At 57.7% G+C, this 12712-nt stretch overlaps 1 protein-coding gene across 5 annotated transcripts in view; it reads right to left on the minus strand.

The window, feature by feature from the left end:
• GSE1 (Gse1 coiled-coil protein) overlaps window positions 1-12712 on the minus strand; it is a 62960-nt gene that overhangs the window by 10927 nt on the left and 39321 nt on the right. For all 5 annotated transcript variants that reach the window (XM_057425079.1, XM_057425077.1, XM_057425075.1 and 2 more), the window contains exons 2-3: window positions 3721-3939; window positions 145-344 (exon numbers count right to left, since the gene is read on the minus strand). In XM_057425079.1, coding sequence (XP_057281062.1) covers window positions 145-344; window positions 3721-3937 — 417 coding nt within the window. In that variant the 5' untranslated portion in view covers window positions 3938-3939. The remainder of the gene's footprint in view (window positions 1-144; window positions 345-3720; window positions 3940-12712) is intronic.

The raw sequence follows: 12712 nt of genomic DNA on the forward strand, positions 1-12712 counted from the left end.
TTGTGGGGGACCACAGTTTGCATTATCATCCCGCATCCTCCATCCTTTGGAGGGGGACCACAGGCAGCGCTATCATCCCGCATCCTCCATCCTTTGTGGGGGGGGGGGGGGGATCATGCACCCCTCAAACGCATCCATCCATACCTGTCTGCCCTCGCTCCTCCAGACCCCATTGACAGTCTTTGTGGGTGCAATGGTGACAACGGGTGGCGTGCTGGGCACACTGTGCCCCCCTGGGGGCACGATGATGGGGCCCATGGGGCCACGTTTGGGTGTGCTGGCAGGGGAGCTGTGGTTGGTGGCTGGTGAGGAGACCGGGGATGACTCGCTGCTTATTGAAGACCCTGGAATTGAATCAAAAGTTAACATAAATGGGGGGAAAAGGCAGTTTTTAACCAGCTAAAACCACTCTCCTGACAAGCTGAAGCTATTCCTGGTGGGATGCCCCTCTGCAAGGACCAGGGATGAGGCACAGGGATGCATACAATGCGGTCAGCATCCCTCCAGCCCGCCAAGTTGGACTCCCATCCTCCCATCCCCAAGGATCCCTGTCCTAAGGGATCCCTAAATCCTAAGGGATTTAGCACTGTCCCTGCAGTGCTAAAAGGCTTTGCCCCACACAGTGGGACGGGCACCTTCAGCTCCCATCTAATAGGGGCTGTAAAGCCCTACATGGGTGCAGGAAGCCCTGCCTGCGCAGCTCGCCTTGGCACGAGCAGCACCGATGCGATGCCAACCCCGGGCAGCAGTATCTTTTCCAGCCGAACCCACAGATTCCTTAATCCGTCTGTGAAAGTTGCCGTGTGCTTCCGTGCCAGGGCACTCGGAGGCGCTGGGATGAAGGAAGGAGTCGCTCCCCATAACCCTTGGGCAAAGCTTTGGCTTTATTTGCATAATACATCTGTATTTTAAATTATAAACCACCCCGGGGATGCTGGCCGTGTTTCCAAGGGAAAACACAAAAATGGAATTAAAGCGGAGAGCAGAGTTGGAGCAGGAATACAAATTCAATGTGAATTAGGGCATAGGCACAGGGGCTGGTCCAAAGAGCCAGACGGGCAGTTTGGGGGCTCCTACCCTCCAAACCCTGCTCTCAGCATCCTGAAATATGGGCTAAGGGAAGGCTTCCCATATGCCATTAGGGACCAGATACTGGTCACCAAGGGCTGGCCTGTGGTCACCAGAGGATGCCAGCGGATAGGTGAGGATGCTCCCCATTCCAGCACTGAGTTGGCACTGAGAGGGGCTTTCTCTACCCTAAGCGTGCAACCTGACTCCATGCCCTGCAAGCATTCACACCAGCTCCCCATAGGGTATAAGGTGTCTCCTTGCCTTTCAAGTGTGAAAGTCTTTGCCCAAGGAAGCTGTGGATGCTCCATCCCTGGGCAGGTTGGATGGGGCTTGGAGCACCCTGCTGTAGTGGAAGGTGCCCCTGCCCATGGCAGAGGGGTGGACCTGGATGAGCCTTAAGGTCCTTTCTATCCCATAGACGATAAGCCAGCCCCCCTGCATAAGCTAACAACCCATCCAAAAGCCCCACGCTCTCCTCACCACACTCAGCATAACACCAGGAGGGAGCCGGGATGTGGCAGGGCCAGGAATGCCACAGGAAAACCCATCATCCCCATGCGTTGGGAAGGATGCTCGGAGCAGCGAGGCCAAGCGGAGCAGCCTGCTGCCATCCGTCCTGTCCTATTAATTATTCCCGAGTCGCTCCGAATCGCTTTCATTTCAAGAGCAGTGAGACTCAGGGCAAGAGAAAGGCTGCCCGTGACAAAGGAGGCCGCCGATACGGATTTGACACCCACTGAAGTCTATCTTGTCAGCGCAAGGCCAACAACAATTAGCAGCCTAATCCCCTCTGAGCTGGGAAGCCATTACTCACCACGCGATAGCGTTAACAATCAATACCATTACAATGAGCCCGGCAATTAATGAAGCTAAAGTCTTACTTCAGAACCTTAATTCTCGCTGTGTGGCTTTAAACGGGAGGGTTTGTGATCGTTATAATTAACTGGTGGTATTCAGCCAGGAGTTAGTCAATGAAACTAATCTGGATTGGAGATGACAAGAGGCACAGTGTGATGGTGTCACCTTTGTTTTCTGACCTCCCGCTTTCTGCTCCGCGATAGCAGATTAGCAGCCCAGGCTGACAGGCAAATGTAATTAACAGCTGAGACCCTGAAGGAGGAGAAGGGGGGGGAAGAAAGGAGAGAGGGAGGGAATAAAACCCACCCTGCTGACAGCCTGGGGTAGGATGAGAGGCAGGAGCCCCCAGCCAGGCGACGGCTTCAATGGATTTGCTGGGATGGAATGGTTCAGGATGAGCCCCTGCAGCTGGGGATGCTCTGTGGGAGCAGAACATCCCTACAGATGTCCCATAAACCCATAAACCCAGTAGAAAAGCTGGATGGACTCATTTGGCATCACCCCATCAGCTGCATCTGCCACAGCGGAGCATCTCCCATTGTGGGAAGCGGGGTGAGGGTTTGGGGGCAAAGCAATGCATTTCCTAGGGCTAAAAAGCCACGGCGTGGAAAGAAACACCCTTCCCGACACGCACCCACACTCATGCCTATTAAAAACCCACTCTGGGCACCCAGATGGGCAAGTCGTTATGAGGAAATCCAAAGGGAACGCAGCTGCTTCCCTTCAGCACCATGAAATCCATGCCAAAGCCTGCTGATGTCCTTTCAGATGGGCTGAGCAGAGAGGAGGGGACAGGAGCTGTGAGGCGTAGGGGGGAAGGAAAGGCAAAATAATCCCCTACCCACACCTGACCACCCCAAAGAAAGCAGATGGGGTCTGGAGGACAGAGCCAGGATGCTCCCAGCCAGGATGAAGCATCACCAAGACCAGGTCCCATTGGCATCACAGGGACCTGGCATTCCCATCAGGAGCAGCTAATGCCAGAGGCTTTGGGGCATGGCCGTGCCAGGACATTTCAATCTGATGGGGGGGGCTGTGGGGAGGGTCCTGGAGATGGTGTTTGCAAAAAGGGAACGTCCATAAAGTACCTTGCAAAGGGTCGGCATCCTCCCCATGTCCCAAAGTGCCTGGGAGGTGGGCAACGACCCAACAGGGAGCACCCACCAACAGTAACAACAGGGATGAATATGACTGCATTGCAAACTGATGATGCCAGGAGTCTCCTGGTGAAACTCTGGCACTCTGGGGACATGTTGCCTCCTCCTGTGCATGTGGGACAGCCCTGGCTATTCCCATAGGACGCACTCCCTGCAGCAGCACAGAACTCGGGATCAGCAGCATCTGACATTGCGAACTGCACCCCACATCCAAGCAAGGTGGGTATGTGACAGAGGCCATCAACCAGGCCATCACACTGTGATGGGGGCTGGGGACCTCCTGGAGGTGCCAAAATTGGCTGTTCAGCTGGGAAATTCAGCTGGAAAACGAACAGGTTTGAGGCGCCTCTGCATAAAACAGCATTGAAGTGAAGCGTAGGAGGAAAGAACAAGGCTGGAGGGGCAGTGAGGGACAGGTACCCCCATGCCATGCTCTCCCAGGCTTTCTCCCGGGGTATAACAAGTGATACAGCACTAGGATTACCCCGGCTGAACTGAGTTTCTTAACTGCTCCCTCGAGACACAACGCTAGGGAAAGACATTAGCTTGGGAAATGGGGAGGGAAACGGCACCGCGGGTGGCAGCAGCGATGCTCAGCATCCCCTTCATCCCCATCCCCATCCTCATCCCCTACCTCTGGGCTCCTCGGCTTGCTTGGCGAGCTTGCGGAGCGCGGCGGCGAAGCTGGAGGAAGGTGCTGCCTGGACGGACAAAGTGCTGCTGGCTGCAGGGCTGCCATTGGGGACGATGGAGCCGTTGAGAGGCGATGGGGTGAGCGGGCTGACGGTGGCGGTGGTGCGGGTGGCGGTGGAGAGCATTCCTAGGGACGGCGACTTCGGCTCATGGCTCATGCCTGCGGATGGGAGCAGTGTGTTAGAGCGGGATACAGGGATGGGAGCGGGGAGAGCGGGTCCCAAATCCCCCTTGAAGCTGGAACAATGAGCAGGATAAGCGAGACCTTCCATCTGGTTTACCACCTCATGCAGTGGGTGGGATGCGAGCAGGCAGGCACAAGCAATTCTTATGGGGCAGCAGCTTACCTAATGAAGTAAGTGTGCCCATGGAAAACGAGGTGACGTGGGGGACAGGAGCTGCCATCAGCATCCCACAGCCCCACCAATCCCAAAGGCTCCCAGGAAACAGCACAGGGGGACTCAGCAGAGCCCCATGGGAAGGGGGGAAGGTGTTTTGGGGGGACATTGGGATATCAGCATCCTGATGGAGGTGATGGGGAAAGGCCTAGGTAGCCTCCTGACTTGCATGGTGCTGCCAAAACCTGAAGCATCACACCTGCACCCCTAACTGCCACCATTGCACCCCAAATCCCTGCCCTCAGATCTCCAATACTGCATCCCTGGGTCCCCACCACTGCACCCCCGAGTCCCCACATTGCTCCCTCACTTTCCCAATATTGCATCCCCCTATCCCCGCCACTGCTCTCCCAAACCCCCACCATTGCACCTTCAATCCCCACTGTGTCACCTTCAAATCACCACCAGCACATCCCCAAACCCCTCATATCACACCCATAGTGTCGTCCCCCCCCTTCATTCCCAAGCCCCCACCACTGCACCTTCAAATCCTCACCACTGCAGCCCCATTGCAGCTCCAAACCCCCACCACTGCCCCCCCCCCAGCGCTGCCAGGCTCAAACGCTCACCATGGCACCCCCAAGTCCCCACGGGCACACCCCATAGCATAGGGACGCTATGGGGCACAGCAGTCCCTAAGGGTAAGGGTTTGGGTGCTGCTGAACAGGGGGGGGCCCCCCAGCTGTCACAACCAGGCTGCTCCAGGGCTCTCCACCTCCCAAAACAGCAACTGCTGATGTCAGGGACCTTAAAATAGACTTCCAAACGAGCAGCTTCATTAACACCAGCCTAAAATTAGCCCTGCTCCCAGGTGGGGAGCAGAGAACAAGGGGGTACCAAGGGGCATCCCCCCCCCCATCCCAGCTCCCAATGGAGGCAATGGCAGAGACCCCAGAGCATCCCATGGCAGAGGGCTGGCCGTGCAGAGCAGTGGGGATGGGGGGGGGCCAGCAGTGCCACTCAGCATTGATTAATCTTTGCCCCCCGGCCCCAGGAGAGGCGGCCGGCGCTGCGGCGTGCGCTCCCCTCTGCCCTCATTATACAAGCATTTATTAACTCCGGTGCTCTCAGCCATTGACTGCCGCCTTGTCGACACGCTCGGCTCATGTAAATTCATTACCAGAACAGCTGGGGAAGCCAACGCGCACACGGACGGCCTTGGAACGGGCACCCCCCCCTACCCCCCAAGCATTGCACTGGCATGGGGACCCCCATAGGAGTGAGTGGGTGTCCAACAGACAGCGGGATGTTGGGATATGCATGCACTGCGCACCTATGTGCTGTCCCAGGGCACTGCCCTGCATCCTTTGGGTACAGCCCTGCATCCCCTTGACACTGCCAAGCATCCCCTGGGCACTGCCCTATATTCCCTTAACACAGCCCCCCCATCTCTACAGCACTGCACTGCATCCCTTTACCACAGCCCCACATGTCCGTGGCACTGCCCTGTATCTCCTTAACACAGCCCCACATCCCCATGCCACTGTCCTGCATCTCCTCGGCACTGCTCTCTATCCCCTTCACACAGCCCTGAATCCTTATGGCACAGCCCCACAACCCCATGGCACTGCTCTGCTTTTACAAACACAGCCCCACATACCCATGGCACTGCCCTGCATCCCCACAGCACTGCCCTGCATCCCCACGGCACTGCCCTGCACCCCCTTAGCACAGCCCTGCACCCCCATAGGACACTTCCCCATACCCCCTCACCTTCTCCCCACCCATTAACCCCACCATAACACCCCCCCCCCCCCCCCCAAGCCCCCACCCAAGGCTGGACCCACTCTGCTATAAGCAGCCGGCGGGGATTATCATGCTCACACACGCTCACCGGGGCACGAGGGCTGGCGGCACAGCGTCACCCGTGTGATGCTCAGCTGATCTCGGCAGCCCCAAACGCCTCCCAGCTAACTCATGATCCCACCGGGATTTGCCAGGCGAGCACAGGGCAAGCTCCAAGCCAGCAGCTCGTTGGAAACCATATCGGGAACTCATCCCCCCCCCTCTCTCCTCTCCTCTCCTCGGGCCTGGCTCGCTAACGTGAGCTCTGCCGCTGCCCCAAACCAGTTCTGCCGCTCCTGCCCCGTGATAAAATCAGTGCCTCCGCCCTGGCTGGGGCCCGAGCAGCGCCGCTCACCCGCCTTGCCCCGACGGAGCTGGCGTCCGTCTGTCCGGGCGTCCCTGTGCTGCTCCATAGGACAGCTGCCAGATGGGGAAACTGAGGCACTCGGCGTAGGAGTGGGGATGCGGGACCACGCGGTGTCCCTCCATCCATCCATCCATCCATCCATCCATCCATCCATCCATCCATCCCACCGGCATGCCGCCACCGGTGTGGCACGGGTGCCACTCACCTCTGCGGGTGCCGCTGTCCCTGTGATGGCTGGGGACGCGGTGCCACCCCACAGCGAGGTGGGGCTTCTTCCCTCTCCTGTCCCTCCCTGGCTGCTTCTCCCGACAGGCAGATCCATGCGGAAAAACAGGTCAAGTCCGCAGCCAGCGGATGCCTCACCAGGGTGGGGTGATGAACCCTGAAATGGGGCCCTATGGAGGTGCAGGGAGAGGGGCTGGCACCCCCCCATATTCCTGCCCTCGGGCATCACTTGCTGCCTTTGCCCCTGCACGCAGGCAGCTGCCTGTACATCCACCACCAAGCCAAGGCAGGATGCTGCAGGGTGCCTGGATCCCCTGCTGAGGCTATGGGGAGGGTTGGGGACCGGGGACCAGGCAATGTGTCACCGTGTCCTTGTCCCTTTCCTGAGGCATGTGCCGGGGCAGGGAGTGTCTGGCATTCCCAGTGCCTTGCTGGCTGCCTGCCCACAGGAGCAGGCATGTCCCTGCCTGGCAGCAAGACGAGAAGGGGACGGCAATGCCATCACCGTGTCCCCTTCCACCCTTCCTTATGCTACCCCGCGTCCTGGCACCCCTTCCTGGTACCATGTGGTTGGCACCCCTAACAGAGCACAACCCCAAACCCCTGTCTGCTGACGGTGGGGGGGATGTCCCTGTCCCCCTGTACCCCAGCACCCGCTGTCCCCCAGCATCCCCGGCGCAGGGCTGGGAGCTGGGAACGTGCCATCTCCTCTCCATCTGCTCCTGATGATGCTGGCGGGTTTTTTGGCAGCGGGTGCCTCCTCCGGCAGCGAGAGCAGAACCAGTCTGGCTGCCTGGTGGGGATGGAGACAAATAAGACACGCCAGCAGCCACACTGGGGCAGGGATGGGCTCCCAGCACCCCAAAACCCCGGGATCCTTCCCCTCGGCACGGCTGCCCTTCCTGCATCCCCATTCCCACCGCAGGCAGCTGCTGGGAAATGCAGGTCTAGCACCTTGGTTTCAGCATCCTCTCCCCCACAGCACCTTGAAAGGCCCCTAATGAGCATGAAGTGCCCTTCAGAGCAGATTGCCATTGAACTCAACCTGCACCAGCTGCCCGCTTTAAAAGCAGCTATTTTGAGCTCCCGGGCTCCCGAGCGCTGGAACTAATAATTTATTACCAAATACGATCAGGCAGCAGCTCCAGCCTCTGGCAAATGGAGCGGAAAAAAACCCAGCGTGGCGGGAGGCCGAGGGGAGAAAGGGGGAGATGAGCATCCTGCATCCCTCCCCGGGACAGATGTACACCCCACCACACAGGACCTCAACTCAGACAGAGCCCACTTGGCCAACCCCTTGGCAAGGATCCTCCAGGCTCGCTCTGGATGGGGCCCTAAAGGAATTAGGGGTGATGCTCTGCGCCGTGAGGTTTCCTCCTGTCTCAGCGCCTCGACTCCCACTCCACAGCCGGATCCAGCTGCACGCTCCAAGCAGGAACAGCTGCTTTGCATGGATTTTCAATGCTAATGGCCTCACATTGTGGAGCCCCCCCCCCCTCCATTCCCTTCTCCCTTGTGCTGCCTGAATGCAGCAGGCAGGGCCCCGGTGTGCGAGCAAGGAGGGAGGGCAGGAGGCCAAGGGCAGCGTGTGCCCATGGTCCCTGTGTCACCCCATTGAGAGGCAGGGGACAGGCTCTGGGGACCACCTCCTCCACCAGTGATGTCACCCCTCATTAGCGCAGCTCTACCTACAGCACCCTCCATTAATTAATTAATCGATCGATGGGAGCCCCACTTCTGCCCTCCCACCCCACCGCCCTGCATGCAGCCAGCACAAAGGGCTTGGTGTCCTCAGGAGGGATGGAGAGATGTCCGCACAGCCTATGGCCACTCTTAGACCCTCCAGGACCCATCCCATGAGCACTGCGCACCTTGGCTGGCTCCCCAGCACCCTCGGAGGGATCCGGATGGGTCTCCCCTGGGTGAGGAACACCCTGTGGTGCAGTGATGGGATTTGGGGGTCCCCAGGGAGCCTGGCACCGAGCGCCAAGCGCATGGCGCTATTAGCCGGCTGCGTCTCCATCGATCGCTCCTCCATGGACCATTGATCTGGCAAATGACAACAAGCAAACTAATAAGAGCTCGTTTGGAGGGCGCAGCACTGGGGAGGGGCCAGGGCCAGCGTGATGGAGGTTATTTCTCTCCCTTCCTTGCCTTCCTTTGCCCAGCATAACCAGCCCTGTGTTCCTATGTTTAAGACCATAGGAAATGAGGCCGGTAGAAGATTTGCTTTAAAGCAACTTTCTTCCCCATTTCTGCCCTGACAGAACGAGCAGGGGGGTTCCAGTGTAAAGTACCAGTGCCCAAAGGATGCTGCTGGCCCCCAAGCCCCATTCCGCAGTGTCCAGGTTGGGAAGGCATCTCTTAGCTCCTGATACACAGTCTGGGTGCCAGATACCTCTTGATCCCTTACCCCTGCTTTGGGAGAAGTAGTGTACAACCCTTACCCCTTCCCTTTGCATGAGCTGAGGGCTTAATGGCTAAATGGGGTGCACGTATGGGTGCCAGGCATCACACAGATGGGCACTGCACGGTGCTGTGGGGCACGGCATGGTGCTGCCATGCCCTGCGCGGTGCCGCCAGGCATTGTTTGGTGCCGCTAGGCATGGCAGGGTGCTGCCAGGCATTACACGGTGCTGCCAGGCACCGCACAGTGCCGCCAGGCATCCAACGGTGCCACTGGGAATTGTGTGGGACAGGACTTGGCACCGCGCGGTGCCGTTGGGTAACGCACCGCGGGCCAGAGCCAGGCAGCGCCCGGTGCTGCCAACCCTCGCTCGGTGTCACTGTGCCGTGACCGGTGCGGTGGGGCTGCCCCGGTACCCATGTCCCTTGTCCCCACGCCGCGGGCAGCGCCGGCTTTGCCGTCAGCAGCGCATTGTTCTCGGTGCGAGGAGCCCTTGCCCAGCAGATGGCAGGTATAACAAAGCAGCTTGCTGCGGCCAAGCCAATTATTTATCTAATTATGATTTACCACTTAACCACATGATCTTTCTGCAGAGTTGTAGGCAATTAAAACCAGGGTGATTATGTGGATTATGCAAATCGGCTGGAGCCTGGCGAATAGAATTGGGAGATTAGAGTTTCACGCAGGCTGGAGCTTGCACGGGGCAGGTCCTAGCGGGGCAGGGGGGCTGCAGGCAGGGTCAGGAGGTGCCAGGGTGATGCCTTTGAGGTGCTGCAAGCAAACCCAGGGGGGTCACATAGCCAAAAGGTGCCCCGCATCATCCTGCAGGGGATGAAAGCATCTTGGTGACTCCCACCAGCACCAAGGGTCGCCCAGTGCTGCACCCCAAAAAGGTGGTGGTGGGGTTACACAACTCAGCCTCCCATCCCTCGCTCCATCCACGGAGAGGATATACTAACAGGTATTAATAGCGAGTATTAATAACACCACCTGGCAGATTACTCTGCCTGCCCGGCTTGATATGAGGTTTATACACGGCACAAACTCCGGAAATACATAAGTATTAATGGTAATACCTCGTGTCCTAGCAAAGGTCACGGGCAATCTCCATCAATCCCACTGTGCCACTGGCAAAGCCGGGGGTCCGGGTGGGAACAGGGGTCTCCGCTGTGCTACCGGGATGACCCCGCACGCACTGTGGTTTATGACTGCGCAGATGGCCCCGCACAGGCCACAGGAAAGGTTTTACCTTGGGATAAGAAATTAATACTGGCAAATGGGAAATGTACTCCGTGTATTTTCATTTTCCTAATACCACTGCCATCTGCTAGCAATCCATACCCTGTCTCACCTGCTTTTAGTTAAAAGATGCTGCAGAAGTGTCGGTGAGGCCTTGGTGTGCTCCTCACCTATGAGCTCTGCAGTGTCCCATGGGGACAAAACGGGATCCCGCCACTGCTTTGATGGGTCTCATCCTCTTCATGAAGCCTCACATGAAATGGGCATCAGCGATGAGGGTCTGAAGCAGGAGTGATGCTCACGGAGACCGGAGCCACAACAATGGGACAAATCTGGCACGTTATTCATCATGGGCAAGCATCAACCAAAATCCATGTCCAGGGGTTCGGTACCATTGGGATTCAGGGTGATTAGCAGTGGTGATCCCATGTGCCGGTGCTGAGCAGGCTGGCCGGTGGCCCCCGTGAGCACAGCATCTTCCCTTTTCGCCTACAGTAATCCTCAGCCTTTCGAGCAAATTATTAAAATTCACTTATATTTAATCTGCCTGCTGGAATTAATTGAATTTTTACGCTTGGTAAATGTCAGTGGGTGCACGCTGCCTCCCAACGGGGACCCGGCTGCAGGTGCAATGGGCGCAACCCCGGGCTTTTACCAGCTCCCTACGGACAAAACCCATCATGGGACATGGGGCAGGGTGCCCACAGCACCCACAGCTCCTGTTGGGATTGGGTGCTAGGATGAATGGGTGTCAGCACCCTCCCAGCTATACAGGGGATGCTCGATGGCACCGGGGATGGGGCTCCCAAGGCTGCGTCCCTCCAACTGAGTTAATAAACACTCCCCACATCCCTTTGGATTCCTATGGCAGGTCCCAGCGGTGCCTTGATGGCTTTGGAGGGGACATGGAGAGCCCTTTGCTTTCCACCCCACAGCCTTGGTGGAGAGTGCCAGCACCCTTCCTGCTGCTGGCAGGAGCCTTCCTCCCCTCCCCATCATCCTCATCGAAAATTGCCAAAGTGCCCCTAATTTGCCCGCTGGGAAAGCCAAGGGAAAAGAGCCTCTATTTTGCCATAATAAGCCCTCCAGACAAAGGTGGAATGAGCCATTCAGTGGTGGGAAGGGGGAAGGGTCCGGCCCCGTGCCTGAGCCGTGCTGGCGGCTTGCATGAAGGGAGAATTCCCTCCTGCTTGGGGGAGCCAGCACTGCGACATGCATCTTGCAATGACCTCAACCCATGCATCCATGGGCTCCTGAGCTCCTGGATGGGCTCTGGGATGCGCAGCACCACCAGGACACTCCTGCTCCACAACGGGACCGATACCCAACTCCTACATGGCCTCACTCCCCAACCCCTTTCAGCATGGAGATGGAGAGAAGTTCATGGTTGTCTTGAGCCACGGGGATGCTGGGCCCAGCAGACAACTTCCAAACTTGACTGGCGCTCGCCCCCCTCTGCCGCCCGCTCAGGATTATCATAAATTAAGACGTAATTACTCCATGGAAATTTACAGCACAAAGCTGTGGCGCTAACAAGTGTGTTTGGCGGCACCGGGGGAGACATACAAAGCGCTATTGTCTGGCGGGCGCCAAAAAATCTGCTCTGCCCCCAAAACGCAGCGAATCCCGCGGATACGGGATGGGGATGGGGATGGACCGGCTCCATCGCAGCTGCCCGAACGCCGCGGTGAGCCACGTGCGTGCCCCACGCGTGTGGGGATGGAGAGGAACCAAGAGGAGGGTCTCACCATGCAGGGTGATGGAGGGTGAAGGCTCAATGGCATCGATGGGTGCCCTCATGCCCCATGACAAGTGGTGCCATGGCTCTGCTCCCACCAGCGTCTTGTTGCTGATAACAAAGACAAGGTCTCCTTTATCCCCTTGGAGCCTGTCAGATACCCATGGGTGCTTCACCCATCAAACCCCCTTTCTCCAACTTCAGCACGCATGGAGTTAAACATGAATTCCCTAGGGATACGGGAAGGGGGGGAAAGCACATATAAAAGGGGGGGGGGGGGGGGGGGAACCATTGCTAGCGTGTGCGTGTGTCCCCCCCGGCTGCCTCCGCGCTCCCCCAGCTGCCGCCTGCATTAAAAAATCATAATCAACGTGGATAAAACAACCCCCAACAGCACAGCGCGAAAGAATCCAGGCGGCTAAAACAAACCCAGCAATAAAGGAGCCGGGGATCCTCGCAAAGCTGGCTGTGCAATTAAGCAGTTTTCTGCTGTACGCCGATAATCACCTAATTATACTATTAATGACAGTTCAACCTGCTCGGAAATAAAAGGACATTCTTCCATAACAGGGTGCCAGCTGTTTGTTACAGATGTCAAACATCTTTAAAGCATTTTCATTAAAAGAAGAGGGGGAGGAAAGAGGAAGCTTGGTGATGCAGGAACGCAGCCGCTCTTCCCCCCCCCCCCCCAAAACCCCGTATAGGGGTGGGTTGGGGTGTCACCCCCTCCCTCTTTTTAATGCTGATGAAATAGTCTATCACGGGGGGTGTTGT

Source organism: Pezoporus wallicus, unplaced genomic scaffold (genome assembly GCF_028554395.1).
Source record: "Pezoporus wallicus isolate ANWC-B61680 ecotype Strahan unplaced genomic scaffold, APGP_CSIRO_Pwel_v1 contig_13705, whole genome shotgun sequence".
Taxonomy (NCBI): domain Eukaryota; kingdom Metazoa; phylum Chordata; class Aves; order Psittaciformes; family Psittacidae; genus Pezoporus; species Pezoporus wallicus.